This window comes from Calcarisporiella thermophila (genome assembly GCF_041956535.1).
Source record: "Calcarisporiella thermophila strain CBS 279.70 unplaced genomic scaffold VTP21scaffold_10, whole genome shotgun sequence".
Classification (NCBI taxonomy): domain Eukaryota; kingdom Fungi; phylum Calcarisporiellomycota; class Calcarisporiellomycetes; order Calcarisporiellales; family Calcarisporiellaceae; genus Calcarisporiella; species Calcarisporiella thermophila.
The window spans coordinates 608,979-635,434 of NW_027192200.1; the positions used below are offsets into that span (position 1 = coordinate 608,979).

A 26,456-nucleotide genomic window follows, 5' to 3' on the forward strand; every position below is an offset into this window, starting at 1 on the left:
AAAGAGTAGGCTTCAATAAACACAAAAATAGTGACTATTTTTGTGACTTTCAACTCAATCTAATATGACTTTAGTGGAATTCGATGCGAAACGACCTATACTTTTAGGAAGTCGAGTATGAGTTCAAGTAGATCTCAAAAATCCGGGCTAAAATTTGGACTTGGCTCAGGCATCCCTCCAAAGCCTTCTCTTTTTGAAGGTCCTTCGCAAAGCAACAAACCTTCACGGGATATTTCCTTTGATGACGATAGCGATGATGAGTTGGAACAACTACGAAAGAAAAGAAAATTAATTAAGCTTGATGAGACAGAGCTCGCTAAAGCAGAGAAGGAAGGTCTGAATCAAGATGAAGATGCTGAGCAAATTGGGAATCTTGAGGATGATTATGAACGCCCATACCCTCACGCGACAAAAGGTAATTACTTTAGTTTTAACTTATAAATATATCTGCCCATATTGAATTCCCTTTGGAATGAAAGGATTTGTTCCGGCTGGATATGATCCAAGCAAGACTCTTAATCGAGAGATACCACAGGTAGAGATTGGTGAAAAAACACAGAATAACAGTGCAACAATCGATGATGAAGACGATGATCCGTTAGCCGCATTCATGGCTGATATGGAAGATCAAGTTAAAAAAGAAAAAGAAGCGCCAAAAGCTCAGGATAAGGTAATATTTTATTTAACTTTATTAGAAGATTTTATTAATTTTCCTCCCCTAATTCGCCAGGCTCGACGTGATGATATCGAAGAGGAAGATGCCCTTGAAAGCTATTTGAACCACATGAAAAAGCGAGGTATAGTTCCCGGACAACATGACCAGTATTATAATACAGAAAGAAAAGTGAGTTCAGATATTATACCATGCGTATTGCGAGTTGATGCCACAATTTTCAATAGGATGCTGATTCAGATGAAGAGGTCTATGCAACAGCGAAGATGGTGGAGGCTCAAATGCAGTACGATTCTGATGATAACCCGATTTATGAAAGGAAACGTGACGTTGAGCCTTTGGCCAAGATTGGTATGTGTATGCTTTCTTTGTTATTGGGCTTTTAATTAACCTTTATAAAATGGCCATTATAGATCACGCAAAAATTGAATACCGAGAGATTGAGAAATATTTTTATGAAGAGCACCCAGAGATAGCCTCCCTCTCCAGTGAACAGGTTCTGGAACTTCGTCGAAAGCATGGTAATAATATTTTGGCAATGCTTGGCTGTAAAAAATACTTCACAGATATTTCTTGTTAGATATTCATGTGACTGGCGTGGATATTCCAAAGCCCTGCCCATCGTTTGCACATTTTGGGCTTGAACGTTCGATGATGGAGGCCATTGATAAGTGTGGGTATGTCGAGCCCACTCCTATCCAAATGCAAGCGGTTCCTGTTGGCCTTTGTGGTCGCGATATAATTGGAATAGCGAAAACCGGTATTTTATTCATTACTTTTTATACATCGAGATATACATTCGCTAATATCTAACACGTCCCCTCAGGTACTGGAAAAACCGCTGCATTCATTTGGCCGATGTTAGTTCATATCATGGACCAAGAAGAACTAGAAGATGGCGATGGGCCCATCGGCCTTATATTGGTGCCAACCAGAGAGTTAGCTACTCAAATTCAAACTGAAGCTAAAAAATTTGCAAGAGTATATGGCCTGAGGTAGGCTATTCATATTTTGTATCTATCCAAATTTAGAGCGATTTTGCTAACTGTATTTTGACAATTTTATATGTGTAGAGTGTCTGCTGTTTATGGTGGAAAGTCGAAAATGGACCAGTTCAAGGAGTTGCGTGCCGGTGTTGAAATCCTGGTAGCCACTCCAGTATGTAGCTTTGTGATTACATAAATACGTCGATATTGTTTTATGATTCTATTTTTTCGTATATATCTTAATCATATAGGGTCGCCTAATTGACTTAGTTAAAATGAAGGCTACAAATCTCAGGCGCGTTTCATATTTTGTTTTGGACGAAGCAGACCGAATGTTTGATCTGGGATTTGAGCCTCAAGTTCGCTCTATTGCGGATAATATTCGGCCAGACCGGCAGACTCTTCTATTCAGTGCAACCTTTCAAAGTAGAGTGGAAAAGCTGGCGCGAGAGGTCACTACCGAGCCCGTACGAGTCACAATTGGTACAGTTGGGCAAGCAAATACAGATGTGACTCAGATTGTGCATGTCTTTGCCGATGACACGCATAAATGGCCTTGGCTAATGTCACGATTACCTTCATTATGCATTGAGGGTAGCGTTCTTATTTTCGTCGCTCGCATTGGAGGGGTTGATGAACTTTCACAGAATATACGTCTCACTGGGATTGAATGTGGCGCATTACACGGTGAAATGATGCAAAATGAGCGGGGCAGAGTTGTCCGACAGTTTCGTGATGAAAAATTCCCTGTTCTTGTTGCCACGGATATAGCAGGTAGCTAATTTTGACATCTGAGCATGTAAGTCTGTCTCTAAACAAATATGTCTTTTATAGCCCGCGGACTGGATATAAAAATCGTGAAAAGTGTTATCAACTATGACATCGCCCGGGACATCGATTCTCACATACACCGCATCGGTCGAACCGGCCGTGCGGGGGAGAAGGGGACTGCATATACGCTAGTTACTCAAAAGGAGGACAAATTTGCCGGTGACCTTGTTAGAAATCTTGAGGCGTCCGGCCAGTCCGTCCCCAATGACCTACTAGACCTTGCCATGAGGGTAATTGATTAGAGTTTATGATTTGTATGTGGTTAGTATTAACACAAAGATTACACGCTTCCAGAACTCTCGATTCAGAAACTCACGATTATCTCTCCGTGGTGTGGGATACCGTGGCCGTGGCAGAGGGCGTAGGCGCGAAAGAGGATTTTCCGGTCGAGACAGAGGAGGGGGATATGGCGCTGGAGTAAAAAACGCCAATTTCACTCAGCTTGGCACTCGGGCGGGTTTAGGTTCCGTCCCATCACAGTCCTCTGCCGGAAACTCTCTGACTTTTACCACTTCCTCACCCGCTGCCAACCGTTTCATGAGGGAATTCCAACGGGCTAAAAACGAGGGTCATAAAAGAGACACCTAAAGTATTTCAGTTGATTCTGACAAATCAGCTCAAATACTTGACGCTAAGGGAGGTTCCTCCTCATGCTCTGTACTATAATAAATACTTCTGCTTGAAAGGCAGCTGTGAGCCTATAGGCTATAGTTTTATAATCAATTTATATACCAAGCTTTTCTAAATACTGCAAAGGAGGTCCTCCATTAATTCCATTAATTTGCGGGTGTAATCAACCCTTTGACTGTTGGCTTTGACATTGGCATTTTTGGGTCTACCCAATCAGGTATATAAATAAGGCATTGAAACATTGCTCAAAGCCGATCGTACCTAACCACTAGTAAATGCATTCCAACGCCAAACCTGGAATTTTTCCGTCGGAAATTATCAGAAATATAAAATGGATATCCCCCTTAGTCCCCATACTTTTTTTGTTTTGAACTGTTTTGTTTGCAACTATTCAAAGTATGTTTTGGCGTGTTTTTTTCCTGCTCTTTCTCTGTCTGCCCGTCGTGCTAGCTAACAATTCCGCTTTTCACGAGCTTCTTCGTCGGCAACAGCAGTGCGACTACAGCAAGTGCAATGGTAACTTGGCAAATTTTGGAGGTGTATTGTGTTCAACTAGGTCGTTTAACCTTTATCTTCTTCTTTGCACTCTAGGCGTTTATGATTCAATAAAGAACTGTCAGCAGAGTACCAACTTTACTAACCCGAATGATCAGACCGCAGTTACGAATTTTGCAAAGGTATGGACCCTTTTCTTCCCTACTTTGAAGTCGAATATTAAATAGACGTTATACTTTTAGTGCCTTTGCAACACATCTAACTTCGGAAGCATGTACAGCTCTTGTATTCAGGCGTGCGGAACCGCCGCTAATACTGGGGTCACCGCTGAACAACTGAATACCCAGTGTCAGCAAATTAACAACGGCCAGCCATTAGGAACCAAGTCGGATGCAGCAGCTCTTAAGCCTGTTGCGGCCTTTGCACTTGTGCTTGCTTCATTTTTCATTCTTTAGATCGTTTTTTCTAGATTTATTTCCCTAATTCTTCAGCGCTTTGACAACAATCTTGTAAAAATTCCCCATCTTCTTTCTCCGCGCATTTAATTAAATGAGTTGAAATAGCATCGGAACCTTATATGATATCTATATCTGTACCTTGTACAGTTCAAAAAATTATTTATTTCAAAATGCAGAAGAAAAAGAGCCAAAAACTGAAAAGAAAAATTAAATATTTTTCACTTTTGCCATGAACGTAGAGTAGAGAATATTAATTACATAACAGAGCAGTTGTCATTATCAGGTTTGCCTGTGCGTGTGTGCTCCCTTCGAGCAGGGCGAGCTCCCATATTTTTGAGCTCGGCCAAGCGAGAAATAGCCCGCTTGTTACCTTGTCCAGCTGCACGCAAGTACCATCGCCGGGCTTCTTCCAAATCTTGCTTCACGCCAATGCCCACCTCAGAGTAGTAGCCAACTGCATACTCAGCTTTGGATAGGCCTTTATCTGCTGCACGTCTTGCCCACAAATATGCCTCTGTATCGGATTGTTTAAGAACACCTTCTGAACCTGTAAGATACCAACCAGAGAGCGCCAGCTCGGCTTCTGGATCACCTTGTTCGGCTGCTCTGGAGTACCAAGCTATTGACCTGCGCGGGTCCACGGGGCAAGTTATCAACCCATACTCGTAGCAGCACCCCAATTTGAACTGGGAAGGGGCATATCCAAGTTGGGCTGCCTGTGTGAATAATTCCCTTGCGTAAGCTTCGTCTGGAATAACAGAAGGCACACCAGATTTTTCATAGCAAAGTCCAAGCTCGTGCAGAGCATGAGGGTTATCCTCATCTGCCTGGGCTGCCGCCCGCTTGAGCCATGTCACCGCTTCGCGTGGGTTTTTCTGTTGTGAGAGTAAACCATTAAGTAAGATCATTCCGAGTTTATACATGGCAGCTGTCTCGCCCAGTGCTGCAGCTTTCCTGAAAAACTGAACAGCTCGGTGGGGGTCGCGTTTTGTTCCAGCTCCTACTTCATAGCACACAGCTGCTCTGTAAGTAGATGATGCATGGTTTTGCTTCGACGCCTGCAGATATAAGCTAAATGCCTTGTCGTGATCTACCGCAAGGCCATATGCTCCGGTACCATAGCAATTGGCGAGGAAAAATGCAGCCTCAGGATACGCTGGTTTCCCTAGTCCACTTTGTGATCCTAACCGTTTGACAATTTTCATCGCCTCTTGGGCCATACCATCACGAACTCGCCGTGCCCGCTTTGCATCTTGTGTTTGGTCAGCAAAATAAGGTGCAGAATGCAACAAGAATTTGGCATAACGGAGTTGGATTTTTGGATCATTATTCGTTCGTGCCTCCTCGCGATATTTTTCTAGTAATTCTCGAGTTGGGGCTGGGAATTCCTCCTCTTTCTTTTTTGCAGGCTGTTCGGCAGCGCTCAACTCGCTATGTATTGTATTCGAGCGGGCAATGGGGTAGGGTTCACTCGAATACTCAGCGTTAGAATATTGTTCGGGAGCGTATTGATCACCATAATAGTAATAATCTTGAGCATAGCCCTGAGCATAGGCATCTTCAGATCCATGTGGGTAAGGTTGCGGTGGATAACCTGGTTGCTGCTGGTAGTATTCGTTCGAATAATACTGCTCGTTATAATCTGCAGAAGGATTGACACTGTTAGGAGGATACTCATAATTGTGGTTGTTTGCAGAATGGTATCCGTCAGGTTGCTCATAATTTTGATGAGGAATATAGCCTTCGTTTGCGTAGGCCCCTTGTTCTGGATACTGATGGTGTCCATATTGATCGTAGTGAGCGTATGAATTCTGCGGGTGCCCATATTGCTGATCGAAATGAGCTACATCATGCCTAGTTTCCTGATATTGTTCCTGGTAACCGCTATATGCTGCTTCATCATATCCTTCATAGTTAGTATGAGCGGGAGCAGCAGAAGATATTTGATGATGAGGCGGTGATTGGTGAGGAGGGTACTGACTCGACGATGAAGGAGCGGGTGAACGCGATCGAGAATCATGGCCATCACTGATTTTCAGTTTTTCTAGACCCAGTTGTTCGGGAGTAGGCGAGTTCGATCGGATGGGTGGAGCATTGCTCATTTTTATCGTGTGCTCTCAAAAATATTGGCTCTAAAATTGTTTGTAAAAATTAATACTTAGGAATTCTACCAGTAAGTACTTGAGTTTATATATACATCTATTTTGAATTATTGTTTTCTACACACTCTCGGTATTTATTGAAGTTATAGGTTGTAAGCTGCAAAGAAATTATAGTATTGTGATGAACCTGAAATATGTTCCCTCTGTTTTGTCTGGATGAAGCAAGAAACACATCTGCGCCACCCAACCCGTAAAGATTATTCTTCACTCGTTAGTTCTACATGTGCATTACAAAAATATGCGAGGTCAAGATCGCTATAATCGCGCCTGGATACCACCTTTTTCTCGCACTTCCTCTTATAACCATGGGCGGCCCACTTACCAGCAAGGAAAAGGTGGTATAGCTTGTTTCTCACTTGGATCCTGAGATTTTGAATTAATATATATAATTTCCAGAGACATATTCTAGAGTTCGTCAGCTTATTACAAAAGCATGCCAGGATAATGGAGATTCAAACTATGCGCGTCGTGGCAATGCGATTGGACAGTTAACAAGTCTCTTATACGATCGAGATATCGCACCTGATCTTCGCTTTGCAATCGATGAATGCTTTAAAGAAAATCAAGAGACACACGACTTATTTCTCCTCTTTGAAGACTCCAAGTAAATATTCATTTTTATCTGATTCAATTTAGATATATTTTTTTTTACATTACATTCTTAGAGCCCCGCCTGCGTTCAAAAAATCCTTAGTCGAATGCATTGTCCAAATTGCTTTCATTTATCGTGATGATATTGATTATTTTGTACGGATAATATGGTCGCACTTAAACCTTAGCGCAGAATCCGTACGAAATAAAGACAAAGATAGGAATATTTGGCTTCTCACGGTGCTGCTTGAAGTAAGTATTTACTTCTCAGTATTGTTTGGCAATATTTCATTTAGGATTTGAAATAGATTGTCAACCAAATTTCGAAGTTTGAACGAAATGCAGCTGTTAGCTCTTCTGCTATACTGAAATGTTCTTCAGCTATTCTCTCTGGTGCGGAAACATTTCTAGATGCGATAGAGTCTCAGGAATTATTAGTACCAACCATCAACTTGATAGTAGCGATTTCAAAAATTTGTCCCTCAGCATTTGATAACGAATTTCAGGTGCAACTTAGCTCTAATCTTTCTGTACTGAGAGCATACTTATGTATTTGCATTTTAGGAAATAATAAACCTGATGACTGGGTGGCAAATCGACAATTCTCTTACACTATCTAGGCAGCTCGTAATTGCTGGTTAGTATAATTTTTCAATATTACAAATGTAGTTATGTTTTTGACATAAATGTTGCTCTATGTAGACGCATTTTGCCAATTTCGGCCATTATGGAAGAGCCACTATAGCTTTGCAAGTGATCTATTAAATAGTCTTCTTCGCAGAATCCAATTTTCAGTCGACTTTCGTCTATACACCCGTAATGACAAAAAGTTTGTAGCAAAATCTCATGGATATATTAGAGAATTGTCAGCATTAGCAAGGTATTTTTAGTTAAATATTCCTATAGAGAATAGCTCTTCTTAATACTTTTTATTTAGCTGTTTTGCTGGATTGCTTAAGGCAATTATCCCGGTGCTTCCTGAAAATCTCGAGACTTTCGAGGATTTTCGTACTTATTCTTTGCACTCCATATTCCATATGGTCAATCAAAATCCACAACTGTACCAAATATGTTTGTATTTTCTGACTTTGCTTAACTATGACTGCATTATTCTAATGTCTAATTGTCTATTTAGTCAATGGTGCCGTATTTCAACTCAGTGTATGCAGAGTTGATAAAATTGTGAATCTACAACCTAAGATATTCAATTACTACGCTTCACAAGTGGAAATTGCAGAAAACAGCTCAGATTTAATATCAGGCGATTTTTTGGATATATTTTCCAAAATAATTCACGAATGGTTGCCTATGCTTCATCCGACAATTCCTTTCTGTATACTCGCCATGTCAAAATCATCTTTCATAATGAGGTTAAGAAATATTTCCCAGGCTACGGCAACTTATGCAATCAACCTCTGTCGAGCAGTTATCCCAAAACACTCTGATAGGGTTCATCAAAATTGCGTGCTTCGGTATCTTGTACAAGAAATTGTACACATAATCCGATACAAAGCTGAAGAAAACCACAGTGCTACCACCATCCAATGCGCAAGAGAGGAATCTGATAAAGCATTAGAACTGGTTGATAATGAAGCATGGGAAGAAGTAAACGAGTGGTTTCGCACTCCCAATGAGAGCTTTATTGAGATAGAGTGTTTGGAATCGCCTCTCTCTGCATTCACTTTCAACATGTTGTTTTTAATTGAAGCTGGCCGAACATGGGGCGCTTGGTCAACTGTGATTTCCATTTCATTTGCGCGCATACTTTCAGAATCTATTAATGGGAATTTGCCAACCTCCTTAGTCGGGATATTCTTAGATGAGTGGCGCAAATTGTCGTTAAGGTAGATATAACCACTGTGCAGTCATTCCGTCCATTGGCCTAACCAATAATATTTTTTACAAGTCAACTTCAAAAATATACAAATCAAAATATCTCGACCGAGGCTGTCGATACTAATTCGACACTTGAATCAGCGTTGATTTATATGCGTGGAGTGTTCCGCACTTCAAATGCTGCTCCTTTACTTATCAAGAAAGTTTCAGCAAGCTGGTTTTGCGAGTTAGTCGATATCCTAAAAAATTCAACATTTATTAAGCGAAAATTAGAGACATACCTCTACGATATTTTGATATGCTTGATAAATGCTGCAGGTATGAATTCCAATCTCATAGTTGAGATTATGAGCAAACCAGAGGTCTTCAGCTTTTTAACTTTTACGTTAACAATATCAGAAAATGAACCGAACCGTGAATTGCGCTTTTCCTTTACTAATGCAATCACCAAGTGCTTTGATGTGATGAATCACTGTAAATTACCGACATATGTATTTAGTAAAATTGCACAGAGGTAAATCTGCTAAAATACTTATTTCTTAGTTTGTTCTAATTATTCTAATGTTATTTTTTTCATTATCCTGACAGGACGAACGACATCGATGAAGAAATTGCAGAACTCAATTTCAAAATTCTATGTCGAGTCAACCCTTTACTAGTTCTCAATGATATAGGCCTAAAGGAGAGCCCATTCATGAGAGAATTCAAAGTAATTATCAAATCTTTTGTAGACTATATTGTAGTAGCTGAGAGTCTTTATTGTGTTTAAATTTTTTTAATAGGAAGCTCTGTTCAGATCTTCGAATACAGGGGTTTTCCGTGCAAACCATTTTCGTATTGTAATGACTCATCTTGGAATGAAGGACTTTTTTTTGCAAGCCGAAAACGAAAATGAATCATTTCGGATAGGAGACCGTGGAAACGACTGGCTATCGAGGCAATTTTATTCGTGCATGACTATGAATGAACTTAAAAAAGCTGGTTTATCCAACGATGATGGTAAGAAATGTGTGCCAATATTTTCACCCTTACAAATTACGATTTTTATGTTCTAATATGATTGCTTTATCTAGTAAAACAGTCTTCCAATATGGCACAGATTGAAGTTTCACAAAATCTGCTAAACATGTGGGGTGTTTGGGAGTCAGTTCGATATTGTATTCTTTCTCGACTCAAGACGCCATTTGGAGGGCCGAAACAAGTATTTATATATGCATTTTGAATTGTTGGTATAAATAAGGATATCTATTAACATTATCCTTCTTATTAGACGTTTGAGGCTCTAGAGACGAAGTTACGCCAACTTGTAACGGAACTATCCAATTTGGAAAGTGACATTCGTGATAAATGGTATGTATTTTCAGATAAAATTTAATATTTCATTAATATTAGCTTGTAATCAATAATCAGCTTAGTTCTGACTTCTGTATATTTCTATGCTAATTTAGCCTAAGGCAGCTTCGTGATCTCTTATTTTTTATTGAAAGACTTGAAGTTTCAATTCAACACGCAATTACTAGCAGCTCTGTTTCTTGCTTTCCCCCACCTTCTAAAGCAAGTACCGTGTTTTTCCGTGCAAATCGCAGAGTATGCGAAGATTGGTTTAGTCGTATCCGCGGTTTAATCATTAAGGGTGCAAAAATTATTGGAGACGACGATATGACTATTCAATGTGGTTTTCAGGTAAAACCTCAATTTTTAATCATATTTCATCAATCTCTAAATAGGTCAATCTTTAGGCTCTTAGAGACTCTATTTCCTCTGCAAAGAACAATCAATCAAAAAACTTCCAAACATGGTTAAGTGATTATCAAGAAACTCTTGCAGACACCGGTAAAATGCCTTACCTCAGTTATAGCTTCTAATTTGTATGTAACCATTTGAAATTATTTTAGTTAACGCATTGCGAAGAGTTGGAAATTCAGATGCGATATATGGATTATGGACATGGTCCAATAATAGTTTGCAAAATACTCAACATTTTTCAAAATCTCATTTTAAATGGTTAGAATCTAGCGCTCTCATGACAGAGGTATATTATTTAGAACTATAATAATGCTCAGTTGGATTAGGATAACTTCTTTCAAACTTGCAATTAGGAGCATTATGAAGATGCAATTCGTCTGATCCATAAGCAACTGCAAGATGAAACGAGCTTAAAAAATGGAAGCAGTATCCGCTATCTACAAAACAATGTACGATTTATTTAACAACATGCTCTTATTTTAAGACTTATTTGACACGATTCTCAATAATTTTGTAGCTATTGGCATGCTATGGTGCGATAGGTGATCTTGAGGCCTATGCTACTTGGGAAAGGGCATTTGAATCATCCGAGATTTCTTTGAATAATATGGCATCAGTCCAGCAAGATTTAATTGAATCATTTGACCAGAGTGTGCTGCATGATGCCAGCTTAAGTGCAATGTCTTACTCTTCACCCGCCAAAACCAGTAACAGCACCCCAATTTCTTCAACGCCCGTCTACCGAGTTCATTTATTATTGGAATCCCCGAAGCTCGATATGAAATTATCTACTGATAAGCTCTTAGCTGAACTTGATCGTCAATCGCTACTACGCATCCAATCCTTTGACGACCGTGGATTAATCTTGGCATTCCTTCGAAATGATGCAGTGATGAACAACCAATCACTCGCTCCGTTTCTCAAAGATTTCGCACTCTCTTTTGGAGAATATGGTCCTAGCTTGGACACACTAGAGCTAGCGAGATTCACCCAGAGAATTCAGCTGTGGAACTCTCTCATGACTCAGATCTTTAAGTCCCCCAAAAAATCTAGATATGAAAACTCAAGTGCTGACTTTCTCCGCTATCTCTATATACGTTTTGCAAGGAAAAAGAGATGCTACGATCTGGCAAAATTCTTTTCCTCATCCACCAAATCAGATATTCCGCAGCTCCGTTTCGAGGTTGCGAAAACAATCTATTGCCACGGTCATATTAAGCCAGCTGTCGAAGAAATGTTTTCGCTTATCAACGATATATACCTCCCTTCTGCCAATATAAACAACCGCGATTCTGAACTTTTAGGAAAGATCAATCTTAAGCTTGCCGATTGGAGCAGGGAATTGTCGGAAACGCCTACACAAATCTCGATCTTCAATCAAATGCGTCAATATGTATGTCAAAATCCAGCCGATTATGAGTGCGATGTCCCAAGTTTATTTTTAGAGCGTGCTGTAAAAACAGCTCCTGGATACGGAAGAGCCTGGTTCAAATTTGCAACACATGCTTATAACTCAGGCTGGCAAATGTTCGAGAAAACTAGTGACATTGCATCCAAGAACACGAGAGAAAATATAGCTCATATATTTTTTTCCGATGGTCGCAGAATGAGGAACTTGACTCTCGATGAGATTCGTGACTCTGTTAATGTAAGCACCTAATATAGGTCACTTCAAAACCTTATTCAACATGTTCTTCTCCATAGGAACTACTCAGCAAATACGCACATTCGCCTGACTCAACTTCTTGTATGTCTGCACTCCTACAGCAATCATTTCCGTGGGCCTCGGAGTATTCCTTGGAATCCGCACGGCACATTCTTTTTGACATAGAGAAAGAAGCTTTACAGCACTTTAAATTGGCCACATCATCTTATTTTAAAGCACTTCATTTAATTGAAGTGGTGAAAATGACTTCAGAAGAGGTAACAGATAGTAATGAGAATTTAATATATAATTTATTGAAAGTATATATAAACAGGTTTCCCAGAAATTGCTCACTGAGAAATCTACTAGTTCTGAGGCAGATTCCATCACAATCGTATTGCGACTTTTCAGATTATTAATGAAATACGGTGATGCTTTAGAGGCACATTTCATGGCAGGATTTGCAAAAGAAGTCCGATCATGGGAAGCAATTATACCTCAATTATTTGCTCGGCTTGATCATCCGATTCCGTTTGTGCGGCAGCAGCTCTGTAAATTACTAGGAGATATAGCACATCGTTCACCAAAGCTTCTCATCTACGACACAATTGTTGGCCTGGAGTCGAGTAATACGAATATGATTACCAAAGAGTCCCTCGCAGCTATTTACCAGTTACTTAAAGATGCCGATGGAATTCTAATTTCGGAGACGCACCGAATGATTGAGGAAACTCGCAAATTTACAACTCTATGGGAAGAGGAATGGCTAAACACGATCGCAACGCTACAATTAGATGCCGTAAAAAGACTACAGCGAGTTGGAAAAGAGTTCAATCGTCTTAATATCAACCCCAATTTAACCGAAAATCAGCGTCAAAAATTCATGCGAGAAAGCTATGATGCCATAATGAAACCAGTAATAACTACGATTTGTCAACTTCAAACATCCCTAAATGCAAATAGACAGTTAACTGAACATGAGAGTTGGTTCCTGGAAACCTTTGGTACATTGATTGAAAAAGCGTGTGCTGAACTACGGTTTCCAACAAACATTTCATTTTACAGGCGGGGATGGGAGAGCTTCCAAAAGGTATATGCTTTATGCTCATAATTAATTTTGCATTATCTAACGGACGTTTTTTGATGGATAGCTTCACCGCTGTCTTGCAAAAGAAGTTCACAAGGTGCGATCTCTGAAGTTCCGGAGTGTCAGCCCTTATCTATCTTCAATAAGTGGATCACAGGTGCCAATGCCAGGATTATATTCAGATGAGACTGTCACCGTGCAATCTTTCTCCATCGAAGTAACTGTTCTTCCTAGCAAGACTAAACCAAAGCGTCTTATACTTTACGGTTCAGATGGACGTGAATATCCTTTTCTTTTTAAAGGACTTGAAGACCTTCATCTAGATCAGAGAATCATGCAGTTCTTGCGTATCACCAATGAACTCTTGAAACGAGATAAAAAAGCTGCAATGCGATCTCTTAGCGCACGTCATTATGCAGTTATCCCACTATCGGACCATACCGGAATGCTTCAGTGGGTCGATAATGCCCTTCCAATGTTTCATATATATAAACAATGGCAACAACGAGATCATGCAGCCAACCTTTTGCAGGGCAATAACGTTAAAACAGAATCCCCACGTCGGCCAACGGAATTGTTCTTCGAAAAGGTCTCTGCTGCTCTCCAGAGGGAGGGAATGCCAGTCACAACACCAAGACGTAACTGGCCTCACCATCTTATCCGTACAGTCTACGAAGAATTGATGGAAGAAACTCCTAGTGATATACTGGAGCGCGAATTCTGGATATCTAGCCGCAATCCTTCAGAGTGGCGGTTAAAGTCCGAATCTTTCTCTCGATCCATTGCTGTCATGTCGATTATTGGCTACATCATTGGATTGGGAGATCGACATATGGATAACATATTAATTGACTTCGATAACGGAGAAGTTGTTCACATAGATTACAATATATGTTTTGAAAAAGGCCGTAAACTGCGTGTTCCTGAATTAGTGCCATTTCGATTAACTCGCAATCTCGAAACTGCATTGGGTGTAACAGGGATTGAGGGTAATTTTCGATCAGCATGTGAGCATGTATTGAGGACGATGCGGAATAATCAAGAAGTACTCGTTACTCTTTTGGAAGCTTTCGTGTACGATCCACTAGTCGATTGGAGCAGAAATGTAGATCAAGTACGAGAATCGCAACTTACTGAACTGCAAGTTAACATTGATTTGCTCTCTTCTCGAATTGGTAATATATTCATTTAAATTACATTATATTTTTATTTATGTATTCACTTTTTATTTGGATTTTAGCCGAGATGAAAAACCCATTGCAAGAAAAATATTCGAAGATTCTTGACACCGCAAAACTTGCAAACGAATGTATGGAGAAACTAGTTTTAGGCACTGACTATGGTGATCAGATTTCTACAAACGGAAATGATATCAAAACCTTTATTGGTAATCGGATTGATGACTTTGCGACTTGGCGTGCAAGGAATTGCCAACTCTTTGAAATTCTCGAGGTATATGTCAAAAATAAGCATTTTGATGAAAATGATATAAATATAATGGAAATCCTAATTAAAATTATTATGTCTGAACAATAGGGATCGTTAATCGAAACCACATTCTCAGAATTGTTTTTAGCTGGCAATCAAGTTCAATCACCTTTCTTTGCACAACCATCAACCCTCACCAATTTAGATAAGCATTATCAATCTCAGGGGGAAGTCTATGACCAAAAGCTAGCCAATTGGTTGTCTGAAAGAGATATCGTTTTGAAATCTATATTCGAGCATCTTAGATTCTATAAAACTATATGTCTCCCCATTCGAGATCACCTTTTGGAAGATGACCCGGCTCTAATATGGAGAGCTTCAGCTGAAACCTTTCTTAAGACTAGCGATAGCGAAACATTGCAAAATATCTCTACTCTTGCGGTCTCCAAGGAATTAGACGCAAATATTTTAGCTTGGATGAATCAGGGCATTCAGTTCGCTATATCTGAAGCTAATGAACATTTTTCCGGGATCACTGAGATTCTGCAACTTCTTGCACCTTCATATTCAACGCAACCGAAAGAGGACTTCTTGAATAACCTTCAACATCAATACAATTTGGAAAATGGACCACCTCTGATTCACTCCTGTATTATTTCATCGCTTCGATTGATATCCCTAAAGACTCTTAAGTACACTAGCTTGCCTCTCCACTTATCCTCAAGCTCCTCTATTCCTGATGATGATCGCTTGCCCAGCATTATCGAAAAAGCTTTTGGAAGTTCTAGTATTCGACCACTTGAATTCTCTGGCTTTTTCTCGATAATAACACAGCTCTCCGAGCTGTTGAGAATAGCTCTTTGTAAGTATCAAGAAGTTTTATCTTCGAGATTCTGTCGCTTACCGGTTTTTCCATTCATTAGATGCCAGTTCTGGGAGAATTCGAGTAACGCATTTATTGGAAATTACGAATGAGCTGACTACGTTCATGCAAATTCTTTTCTCTTTGGAATACAAAATCAACAACGGTGTACTTTTGCATATATTTGACTGGTTACGAATTAATCCACGCGGAACTAGCGATATCATCGAAGAACTATATCATATTTTTGAAATTATTAATTTGCCTCACGATATTCATGGTCTAACAACAACTCATAGCTATGCTAAAGTGGTAAGGCTCATAATATTCCATTTTATTACTTATCACTTCTAACTAGCCATATCATATTTTAGCATGAAAATTTCCAAGCATTTATTAACCGTCGAAAAAATAGCGGTGAAATCCACTTGATTCTACTTTTCGAGGACCTCTTTGGAAGTGTGGAAACAGCAATAAGAAAATTACAAGTATATACTAATTGTTTAACAGCAAAAACTGTAGCTATTGGTAATTTATTGTTTTTTCACAGGACATTGCTACTTTGATGAGCCAGGCAGGAATTTGGACATTTGTACTCAGCGAAAATACCTTACCGACCCTACATCTCTATAAATATTTGGTAAATACTCTATTTGAATTAATTTAATAATATACATGATGCTAAATTGCTACTTTAGTATATACGAGCAGTTTGCTGGAGCTGCTTGGAATTTTATACGAATCAGATCATCAAGAATGGGAATGAAAAGTATATATCTAATCTTGGTGTTACTACTCAATATCGTATGAAGAACAACACCGCTGCCGAAACATTGCGAGAGTTTTTAACTTGGAACGCTCAAAAGACCTTATCTCCATTCCTGACAAATATACTATCTACTATTCAAATTTCGTTTGCTCAATTACTCCCAGGACGGCGAGATACAATCGATATTGATAATATTATATCGACGATGGTTGAGGAGAAGATTATTTCTTACTCTTCATTCATATCGCTAAGCACTGATTTAGAAACTTATATGAATTTCAGCTCGATGCGGACCATTCTCAATATTGTAAGTCATTATCATTCCCATTTCAAGAGAATATAATTTTTATCATCATGCTTTCTTAGGTCAATATGCGCAAAGGTCAAGTGGAGACGGAGTTTCAACAGAAACAGTTTGAATTACTTCGTCTACAATGGATTAGTCTCTCCCATTCACGGGATTCGCATGTGCGACAACAGGTGATATTTTTGTGGCTACTTGCATATTTAGCATGGTAGCTTATATATCTTAATATAGTTTTTGGCGAATCTCAGTACTGACCTGCAGCGATTATTGACTCTACAAGTCAATCTTCGAAGTCTAGCTGAAGGCCTACAGCCATTTGAAAATAGTTCTTTTGATCAGAGTAGAATAGCACAAACTGGCTTGTCCTCGTCGATGGCTGCTTTATCCACCGAGCAATTCTATGATACTATAAACTCTCAGCGAACCAAGCTAATGTTTAATTTTGAAAAGGTATTTTGAACTTTTTGAATCATTTTCACTCCATTAATTCTCACCTCGTAACACTTCTAGATTAATTTTCTCACTGAAATATGTGAGCTTATATTAAATTTTGAAAACTTGCGCAGTCCAAGAGAGCGTACACAAATCTTAGGAGAAAATCTGGCTCGGTTATTAGAGAGTAGTAGGGATAGGCAAGTTCTTTAACTATTAGATTTTATAGTATATATATTGATTTATTTAAATTATATAGTGAACCAGCGGATCAAGTAAATACAGTATAATACTACAAATCTATTTGACTAATATCATCGTTGATGACAATTTTTTGGTAGTCAAATATAGAGGCCCAACCCAATATGGATACCATAACCATAGTAGACACGCTGACCGATTTACGAGAGAATTGTGATGATATGCGTGCTCTAGTGACTGATATTACATCACTTCTTGAGCCGATATCTACCATTGAGACGGATGTTGATTTTGATGAAGAATTACGCGTAGCCAAGGAAAAATCTGAGGTATGCGATTATTTGAAGTCTTATTATACTCTATTATACTATTTTCACTTCGCTTTTAGGGAATATTTTCGGAATGGTCGAATTTTGAAGCCGCTTGTGACGGCCTGGACAAAATTTTGGGACAATACGATACAACAACTGTCTCTGAGACTGATTCGGTGGATTCCAATCAAATTTTGAGAGGTTCAAATGAACTTTCTAAAGAAGCGGTAAGTCTACTTCTACATTAATTTATATGAATCAATTCATCGATATCTGACTATGTTATACAAGCCTCATGTCGTCAGTGACCTAACGGAAAGTTTAAAGCAGTTTTTCGAAATGCTTAAGGCTTTTGAAGGCTCATTTATATCGCCCATTTCTCCTGATCAATTAACGCCGATAAAACAAAGCTTTGAGGAACGATATCAAAGCTCACATGAACTTGGTTACGAGAAGCCATCAGCCATGACCCTCTCCATCTCTATAAATAATCGCCACGAATCAGATGGCATGTCTCAGCTATCATATTCTGGAGTTATCTCAGATGCTGATGCAGATGCACCAAATAGAAAGAAAAATCAAGGCAAAATAGGTAATTTTTGAGAATAATAGATATAATACTTCGAAGATGAATATTAATCATGGCTACTGGTTTAGAGCAACGCAATGAATACGCTGTTAGTGTACTGAGACGAGTTAGAGAAAAATTAGAAGGGATTGATTTTGAAAATAAGATACAAGCAGTTTCAGAACAAGTAATGGCTTTCCTATTATCCCCTTAGTCCGCTTTTTTATTAATGTAGCTCTGATAAACCAGGTCTCGAATGCAATCAATGAAGCGATGAGTATAGATAATCTATGCGCGATGTATGAAGGCTGGACACCCTGGATATAATCCCCCTTATCCTTTAGTTTCCATCCACCAAAAGGTATTTTTGATTTTCTTCTAACAGCAAGATAAAATTCTTGGGTATGCAAGTGAATTCAAAGATCTTGGTGGAATGTCATTATATAATACAAAAAATATTGAAAGTATTAAACTATATAGAAATTTGACTGGCAAATAAGAATAGTAAGAAAATTACAAATATACCTAAAAGTTCTAATAAATTATTCAAATGAAAACAACAAAGAACGAATATAAAAACGAGAAAACAAGGAAAATATCCCTTCATTACAGATATATATTCAACTTGGACACCAGCGTCTGTCTCATCCAACACAATTTTTGAGCTAGCTTGGAGTTGGCTTAAGATCCAATTGTTTTCTCGAATAATGGAGAGAGTCTTGTTTAATTTCACGAGACGCTCTTCCGCTAAGGCATTATCGTGGGTTATATCGTTATATGTATTTGACATTATATTATCTAATTCCAGCGCATTAGACGTGTTTAATGGCTAAATATATAAATTATTGTTAAAAGTTGGAAGAAACGCTATAATAGGTGAAGCTTCACCTCGACGCCTAATGGAAGTGAATTTCGCTCGATATAATCACTTTTATCCCCTCTACCAGAAGCCGAGGGTGAGCGCATATCTGAACGAATATATCGGTGGGCGGAATGCATCGTCCGTTTGATTTTTGAAAATTCATGACTAGTGCCAATATATTTGGGAAAAAGAGGAGTCCAAACTCTGGTTCCAGGCATCGCAGGTGTCTTAGGTGTATTAGTAGCTATATGTCGGTTCATTTTTCTACTATCGCTCTCCTTGCGATTATCACTAACATCGTCGCTTTGAGGTATTTTCAACTTGTTTTGATTTTTTGATTTAATCGCCTGATTGAGTTTCTGAGGATAGGGTGTCCATGCAGTAGTACCCGGCATCTCTCCTGCTGGAGGAACTAATGTCCAACTCATCTCAAATTTGTGTAAAGAAGAATCGCAGACAAAAGCTATTTAAAAATTATAGTTTTAAATATTTCATACAATTAGAAATAATATTCTTAATTACGCGAATATTTTAAAGCTATTGCGGCAGGCGATAAGCCACATTCGACTCTATTGTTACATTCTGGACTCCCTTGTGAAAATATTTTTGGCTTTAACAATAACGGTCAAAAATCTATAAACGATATATAAACGATATATAAATTACTGCGATAAATATGAGGAAAAATTTATTGAGTGATTTGAATACTCTTTAGAGCTTTTATCCAAGTTAACTTTAAAGATTACGGTACTCAAAAATAAGGCGCCTTATATACTACGCAAAATACTTAATGTACAGTATATTATCTCAGTAACCGCAGAAAGTTGAATCAGATAAAACACATAGTATTTTAGTAACTCAGATATACGAGATAAATACTATACTTAGTCGCTTGAATAGATACTCATACGTATCCATTTATATCACACCTGATTCCATCTATTAATAAAGCGCTGCCTAACCAAATAAACGCAAAAAGCCCGCTATAATTGAACGTAGCTAGAAAAGAAGCCAAAATAAATAGCTTTATCTTGTACGCATTTGCTTCGTAAGTGAGAAAGTTGAAATTGAAATTGTGAAATAAAATACATAATTATGCCTTGAACTACTCATGACAAAAGCTGACGTGCCAATTTGACAATAGAGTCAATTGACACGTCAAACTTGTGCTTGAGTATAAATACGCAATTTTTAGGATGATTCAAGTCAACAATGGCGAACGATACATTAGTCTATATTTCAGAAAATTCTAATGAGCAAAATTTCCCTATTAAATTCTCCTGTGTATCTGGTGAGATTGTATGGGGACAACTGCATACTCTCTTAGAAGGCGTGTCTACCAAGCATCACGATAATGCAAGGCCACCGCAAAACTGCCCTGTCGGCGGTACAATTGTCCAACATGAATTTCGCTTTAGGGCAGCTGCAAGAAAAGGGATATGGTTAGCAAAGAAATTATTTTTAGGTGGAGACCACATCGGTTTTATTGTGCATCATGAGGATATTGTTGCCGAAGATTTAATTCAGCAAGCCCATGATGTTGGCCTTTCTCTACATAATGAACATAGTAATCAAAATATTATATATATAAATCGATATGATTGGGGTTGGCATCATTACCCGAAAGATGCGCCGAGGGGTCCAGATCCGAATTTGAAATATATCCAAAAAAGCTTTCCATATGCGCAAGAAGACCTACTAGCAGCACGTTTTATGTTTGCTGATGCGTTGCATGCTTTTGAGAGTAAATGTAATGAATATGGAGTTCATCTTACTGTCTCCGGCACAGAATATGAACAAGGGTGGCTATTCTTTAGCGGTAAAAAGTCTGAAAGCTATCCTAATTCAGATGAGCTGATAGCAATGTTTTATGACGGTGCCTACACTGATCTTGGAAAATACTCTGGCATCCTACCAACCCTCTAGTGATGTGATAGTTCTGGATTCCTATAAAAGATTTGAATTTAATTTTTTATTGTCGAATAAAGAAATACGTTATCATTGGTTTATTAATAATCATTCTAGTAATGATTAAATAATAATGATAACGGTCAATTAATATTATTTCTTTCTTGGTTAGTCCATAATAATTAATTTACCTCGCGGTAGTTGATATGAACGATCATAACGACATTTCCATTAGTTTAAAAAAACAAAAGTTTGAACATGCCAAAAAAAAGCTAATCATGGTTGAGCTTCCTAACTCAATAATTTTGTGAATATATATGACATAAAATAGCTCAAGATAAATACAACAAAAAAAGAGTAAAAAAGTGGAATAAGACTAAGAATCTACTACTTCCATTGTGCTAACTCCACCCTGTTTTCCTTTATCTGTAGTTAGCCCAACAGCTGCTTCTGCCTCTTTTTGAGTATAAGGTTCTTCCTGGAGCAATTTTAACCTTTACAAAATAAACACGTTTCAAAAAACTTGTCCATTAGAAAAATATATTAATAGTAATCCATACCTCTTTTTATGCAATTTATTTTGCCTGTGTTCATCAAGGGCGGTTTGGGATTGAAAATGCCGACTAATAACAAAAGCCATTTTGTAAAAATATTACCAAAATATACTAGAAAGTTAAATACTCACGCGCAAGCTATGCAATAAAATTGACCCAGCCCCGGAAGATCAGGATCAATTGGAATTTCGTTGAATTTCTTTTGGTTTTCAGGTTTTAGATCCTCATGTATCTGGTCTAAGTGTAGAAAGAATTAAGAAATTACAAAGTTAAAGATACTATGCTAAACTTTTGAATAAAGAAAAGGACGATTTAAATAAATAAATAAATAAAACGAAAAGGATATCTTTAGTATAGCGGCGGGTCCGGAATTTTCTTGAGTTGTCCCTAATGCTTTTATGAGTTCTTGATCTCCTGATTCTGTTTATATAATATTGTCAATTTTATCACAATTATTAATAATAATAAACTAATGAGAGCTCTTACCTTCCCATGGTAATAATTGTTAAGAAACAAAAGGTAGTAAACACCTATTTGTTTTCAATAACAATGCAGTCACTCTCATTGTGGCTTTTAAACGCGTCCTAAAAGGCAGAAATTTAGCGTGAAAGTAATTTTTACCCTTAAGATTTTGAAGTATGTCAATAGTTAATATTACCAACGTTCAGATCCTCGACAATCCGACACCATTTCTTAATCCGTATCAGTTTGAAATTACATTTGAATGTATTTCACCTTTAAAAGAAGGTAATTTGTTATATCTTACTCATTCTTTATCTGTATAACGCTGGATTGCTCACCTCAACACAGATCTTGAATGGAAAATTATCTATGTTGGTTCGGCTGAAAATGAGGAGCTTGATCAAGTTTTGGATTCAATTATGGTAGGACCTGTCCCAGTGGGAGTAAGCAAGTTTCTTTTTACGGTAAAAAAAATTTTTGTACGTAATATTTTTCTCTAGTTAAATATGAGGTTGTAAATAGGCTGATCCACCCAATATCAAACTACTCCCGAAAGATGACATTTTGGGGGTGACCGTAATCTTAGTTACATGTTCCTATAAAGATCAGGAATTCGTCCGCGTTGGTTATTATGTCAATAATGAATATATCGATGAGGAATTGCGTGAAAATCCGCCTGCTGAAATCCAATTAGACAAGCTTTACCGGAATATCCTCGCTGAAAAACCTAGAGTAACGCGATTACCAATTAAATGGTAATAGTTTTTGTGTTTAGTTTGGATTATACAATTATTTACTGAATTTTTTATTATCCATCCCTAACCTCTAGGGACTCTCCGGACGCGGGAGAAGATAATGAGGGACAGGTAACAGTCGATTCTGAAGCTAATGACACGATAAAATCAGCAGAGCAATCAGAAAGTAGTCAGGCTATATCATCATAGTCCTATTTTCACTCAAATCTAATTTAATATTTTGAATAGCTTATGTTCTTATTTTCATTATTCCCTTTTTACTCTGTTTCCTAAATTTCTATTAATAAATATTAAAATAATTGCAGAAAAGCCATTTAATCTATTCATAAATTATAATATGCAAACGCACGAAGAGACATCTCATATGTAACAAACGTCGCAGCAGCAGCGGGGATCCTATTATACAAAAAAAACAATATACTTTATCGAAAAATTATAAGTCCGAATAACCACAAGTATTACGCTCTGAGAACTGAGATAATTGAAGTGTATACATATATAAATACAGTGAAGTTAGCAAGCATTGAATTCGAAAGAAAAAAAAGGAAATTACTTGTAGGGGAAAGACCACGTATAAATGCTCTAGCACCCTCTTGATGATATATCGATCGAATGGTATCTACAATATATAGCGCCCCACGAGGGGTATCTTTGGCGTGTTGGACCTAAATATTAAAAATCAGGCTTAATTGTCATATGTGATGAATTTTTTTATGAAAGAATTACCCGTGATTTCACAACATCAAGTGGATAGCAACACAACCAATAACTTATTCCCCCACATGCACCAGCAATCATTAAACGAGATGGTTCTAACTGCGAAGGATCTTCTCCTGGAGGTGTGAGTTTTCGTTTCATAAACTCGAATCCAGTATAAAACCCAGCATATCTAAAGGGATAAATTGATTAGTTTACTCTACACAATATAATATTACTATTGATTGACTTGGAAAAAAGAAAATTACGCTGGAGTTTCGCGTGCAACTGTAGCCCAAAATCCACGAAACAAACCTCTTCGTATACCTGCTTCAGCTATTAATTTTTTGGCGCAATCAATTGGACCGCTGTATACTTTCCTTCCTCCGTATTGGCCTTGCAATTTTACTTTGAGCAATTCAACAGGAGATGCCAAAATACTATTTATCGCACCTATTCAAAAAGTTTTGAATAAATATATTGCGCTCAACTTCACTATTATGGAGTACCTGCACCCGCACCAGCAATGGCAATTTGCCAAAGCCCGAGTACCTGATTTGGCTGTGCCTGTTGTATAGCTTTTAGCCTCGAATTGGCCGCAAAAAGCAACGCGTTAACAGCACCAATGCCCACCAGTGGACTCGCCATTCCTTTTTTTTTGGAACGAGGTCATTTTAAGTTATCATGCAAAAGAAAGAAATTATCCACCTTTATATAAACCACGCACACCCTCATATTTGAGAGTCTTCATGAAACAATCCAAAGGCCCCTTAAAGTGCCCTCCTTTGCCTTGAATTTGTAATCGCGTCTTCACAGTATCCAAAGGTTGACCTATTAGGCATTTATAAAACATTAAATTCATTCAAGTCAACTATATCGGGACTGATTAGCATATCTCATACCAACAATAACCTGTGCCATTCCAGCAAAACTTTATTAAATAATTCAATAGCAAATTAGTTTAATTATAACGACTTAATAAATTATTATAATATCCTTACTTGCCGGCAGCAAAATCTTTGACCACTTCGAGGGACATGTTGGTGTAGTGGTCAATCACTAAAATGCGCCTAGTTGTAACTGAAAATATTCATAATAGTTAAAATTGCGCAATAAAATGTGGGGATGACAAAATTGTGCAAAATATCACGTCACATATATAAAAGGTATATGATGAAATCCAACAATCGATTGACAGAGAGGATATACTGTTTATTCCTATGTTAATTTTTATTGAACTTTCTAGTTATAACGAAAATGGAGTATCAATGCACAATAGATAATGAATGATTTAGTAATATATGCATATTTGTTAATAATAAATCTAAGGAGAGTCAAATAGAGTTATTTTAGTTATGGATGAAAAGTTTTGAAATTTCAAGGAAATTCAATCAATCTAATTCGATAGAAAAAAATAGTAAAATGGAAAATAATTTTTTTTATAAATTTTTTATTAATTTTTTTATTTTTAAAAATTTTTTCTTATTTTTCGACTAATCGCATTCCATTTATTCGAATATTTTATACAATGGGCAAAATGATTTTTGAATATTCCTAATCCGCTTATAGCATACGATTTATTGTGCTTTCAGGAATTCTTAGTAAACTTATTTATAATTTTATTTTACGAAAAAGACCATTCTATTTATTTGATGAGAGCGTTGATACCAGTAGGAACAGTACAAGTACCTAGATGAGTCCGAATGAGATGTATTTGGCCATTTTCAGGGTCTATCCACGCAGCTTCACGTTGCTCTGTTGTCTTTAAACCAGGCTGAATAGTTTCCCATATCTTCTTCTTAGGGTTGAGCACAGCTTCAGGGGTACCTTCTTATAAAATCATCAAAATAATTGTTGAGTTGAGACTTTACAATAAATTGATTACTTGCAATCGATAGTATACCTTCAAAACCCTCAAAGTACACCCGATCCCCAGGTTTAGAACCTTTAGGTGGATCAACTAGCTCAACCTTCCCCTCTGCCGTTGTTGCAGCTAGCACCATGGCAAATGATTTCACGCCTCGCATGCTTTTACATTGATTTTACAATTTAGCTTTGAGATTGAAAAAATATATATAATTGAAACGTACTTAACCGGCTTGAGATTACACACTAAAACCACATCTCTCTTTTGCATCTCATCTAGTGGGATATGATTCACTAATCCACTGACAACCGTGCGTGGCTCTTCTTCTCCACAGTCGATCTGCTCAACATACAGAGAATCGGCTTGAGCATGTTTTTCAGCTTGAATAATATGACCAACTCGTAAATCGATCATCGAAGGGACAATTTTAGCTGCTGCAATAATTGAAAAAAAATTAAATATTATATTAAATAGTCGATCAGAAAATAATGCAAATGCACCTGCTGATTTCTGATCATTTTTGTTAGCTACTTTGTTCTCGGCCTTTTTTGCTGCTTTCTCAGCCTTTTTGTTGGCTCGTATCGTATTAGAATCCTCTACCTTAACGGTTTCAACATTAACCTGAGTTTCGGGGACAGGGTTAACCTAGCAACATCAATTAATTTTCTGTACTTGTCTTGTACATTTCTCTATGATTGCCTTACTTCTAGGTTTTGATTCTCCATGTTTCTAGGCTTCTATATTGCGTTTGTTGACAAGTAAAGGTCACTTTAACCCGAGTATTTTAGTTTGTGGCTTAAATGATTCTGAACTGAATCAATACTTATAAATTTTATTGTTGGTTCAGTTACATGAATTGTTGCATATGGGTACAAGGCTATGAGAGTCTTGGCGGCCTACTTGACAGGAAACTTACTAAGTGTTTATAATATATATATTATGTGCGAAAAATAACCCTACAAAGATACTAATTCAAATGCAAAAATATATCCTTTTGTTTATAATATAAGAGTGCTAATCATGCTTTATGTATTGTGCTAACTAGACTTATCAAGAGAAGATATATTGATTCCTCTTGTCCCCAAGGTCTTGTGGGCACAATTTTCTCGCCGCATTCATAGGAGAATGATAAATTTATTGACTAGCTAAACTTATTCACAAAGAGAAACATAGTAATAGAGTTAAACCACAACCAAACTTTGGATTTAAATATATATAGTAAATTGACGCATGAATGAAATAATTCTGTCATTCTAATGAACAGCACATTTGATTTATTTGGATTGACAACAGGAACACGAGCAGCTTCCCTTAACGCATCTGTATCAGCAAAT

The 26,456-nt window shown here is 37.6% G+C and overlaps 9 protein-coding genes across 9 annotated transcripts; 4 read left to right on the forward strand and 5 right to left on the reverse strand.

Moving 5' to 3' along the window:
• Positions 1-117: 117 nt before the first annotated feature.
• On the forward strand, positions 118-3,078 carry VTP21DRAFT_994 (uncharacterized protein; the record flags this gene model as incomplete). Its single annotated transcript, XM_069400941.1, has 11 exons — positions 118-415; positions 480-670; positions 731-844; positions 901-1,024; positions 1,087-1,194; positions 1,254-1,433; positions 1,500-1,668; positions 1,747-1,831; positions 1,911-2,433; positions 2,494-2,720; positions 2,785-3,078. The coding sequence occupies 11 exons, from the start codon at positions 118-120 to the stop codon at positions 3,076-3,078; spliced, it is 2,313 nt and encodes a 770-aa protein (XP_069251883.1).
• A 440-nt stretch (positions 3,079-3,518) lies between these two features.
• On the forward strand, positions 3,519-4,070 carry VTP21DRAFT_995 (uncharacterized protein; the record flags this gene model as incomplete). The annotated part of the gene is made up of 3 exons (XM_069400952.1): positions 3,519-3,636; positions 3,712-3,797; positions 3,858-4,070. The coding sequence occupies 3 exons, from the start codon at positions 3,519-3,521 to the stop codon at positions 4,068-4,070; spliced, it is 417 nt and encodes a 138-aa protein (XP_069251884.1).
• A 257-nt stretch (positions 4,071-4,327) lies between these two features.
• VTP21DRAFT_996 (uncharacterized protein) lies at positions 4,328-6,175 on the reverse strand (the record flags this gene model as incomplete). Its single annotated transcript, XM_069400963.1, has 1 exon — positions 4,328-6,175. One exon carries the CDS (start codon positions 6,173-6,175, stop codon positions 4,328-4,330), a length of 1,848 nt encoding a protein of 615 aa, XP_069251885.1.
• A 298-nt stretch (positions 6,176-6,473) lies between these two features.
• On the forward strand, positions 6,474-18,345 carry VTP21DRAFT_997 (uncharacterized protein; the record flags this gene model as incomplete). Its single annotated transcript, XM_069400974.1, has 37 exons — positions 6,474-6,570; positions 6,632-6,839; positions 6,901-7,078; positions 7,135-7,332; positions 7,391-7,463; positions 7,529-7,706; positions 7,764-7,897; positions 7,962-8,670; positions 8,733-8,980; positions 9,062-9,176; positions 9,251-9,371; positions 9,445-9,661; positions 9,736-9,863; positions 9,933-10,012; positions 10,111-10,345; positions 10,402-10,495; positions 10,558-10,694; positions 10,762-10,857; positions 10,926-12,056; positions 12,113-12,331; positions 12,388-13,143; positions 13,205-14,315; positions 14,381-14,592; positions 14,677-15,430; positions 15,492-15,742; positions 15,805-15,918; positions 15,981-16,070; positions 16,129-16,506; positions 16,566-16,679; positions 16,738-16,956; positions 17,017-17,138; positions 17,198-17,213; positions 17,280-17,468; positions 17,528-17,677; positions 17,742-18,042; positions 18,108-18,205; positions 18,268-18,345. 37 exons carry the CDS (start codon positions 6,474-6,476, stop codon positions 18,343-18,345), a joined length of 9,549 nt encoding a protein of 3,182 aa, XP_069251886.1.
• Positions 18,346-18,885: 540 nt separating this feature from the next.
• On the reverse strand, positions 18,886-19,308 carry VTP21DRAFT_998 (uncharacterized protein; the record flags this gene model as incomplete). The annotated part of the gene is made up of 1 exon (XM_069400985.1): positions 18,886-19,308. The coding sequence occupies one exon, from the start codon at positions 19,306-19,308 to the stop codon at positions 18,886-18,888; it is 423 nt and encodes a 140-aa protein (XP_069251887.1).
• Positions 19,309-21,164: 1,856 nt separating this feature from the next.
• VTP21DRAFT_999 (uncharacterized protein) lies at positions 21,165-21,836 on the reverse strand (the record flags this gene model as incomplete). Its single annotated transcript, XM_069400996.1, has 5 exons — positions 21,165-21,282; positions 21,349-21,411; positions 21,474-21,585; positions 21,689-21,762; positions 21,829-21,836. 5 exons carry the CDS (start codon positions 21,834-21,836, stop codon positions 21,165-21,167), a joined length of 375 nt encoding a protein of 124 aa, XP_069251888.1.
• Positions 21,837-21,980: 144 nt separating this feature from the next.
• Positions 21,981-22,748, forward strand: VTP21DRAFT_1000 (uncharacterized protein; the record flags this gene model as incomplete). Its single annotated transcript, XM_069389288.1, has 4 exons — positions 21,981-22,089; positions 22,153-22,268; positions 22,327-22,559; positions 22,634-22,748. 4 exons carry the CDS (start codon positions 21,981-21,983, stop codon positions 22,746-22,748), a joined length of 573 nt encoding a protein of 190 aa, XP_069251889.1.
• A 134-nt stretch (positions 22,749-22,882) lies between these two features.
• VTP21DRAFT_1001 (uncharacterized protein) lies at positions 22,883-24,294 on the reverse strand (the record flags this gene model as incomplete). The annotated part of the gene is made up of 9 exons (XM_069389299.1): positions 22,883-22,955; positions 23,022-23,031; positions 23,113-23,224; positions 23,286-23,448; positions 23,525-23,708; positions 23,765-23,905; positions 23,964-24,086; positions 24,158-24,186; positions 24,257-24,294. 9 exons carry the CDS (start codon positions 24,292-24,294, stop codon positions 22,883-22,885), a joined length of 873 nt encoding a protein of 290 aa, XP_069251890.1.
• A 606-nt stretch (positions 24,295-24,900) lies between these two features.
• On the reverse strand, positions 24,901-25,847 carry VTP21DRAFT_1002 (uncharacterized protein; the record flags this gene model as incomplete). The annotated part of the gene is made up of 5 exons (XM_069389310.1): positions 24,901-25,085; positions 25,159-25,283; positions 25,346-25,556; positions 25,623-25,767; positions 25,827-25,847. The coding sequence occupies 5 exons, from the start codon at positions 25,845-25,847 to the stop codon at positions 24,901-24,903; spliced, it is 687 nt and encodes a 228-aa protein (XP_069251891.1).
• Positions 25,848-26,456: the final 609 nt, after the last annotated feature.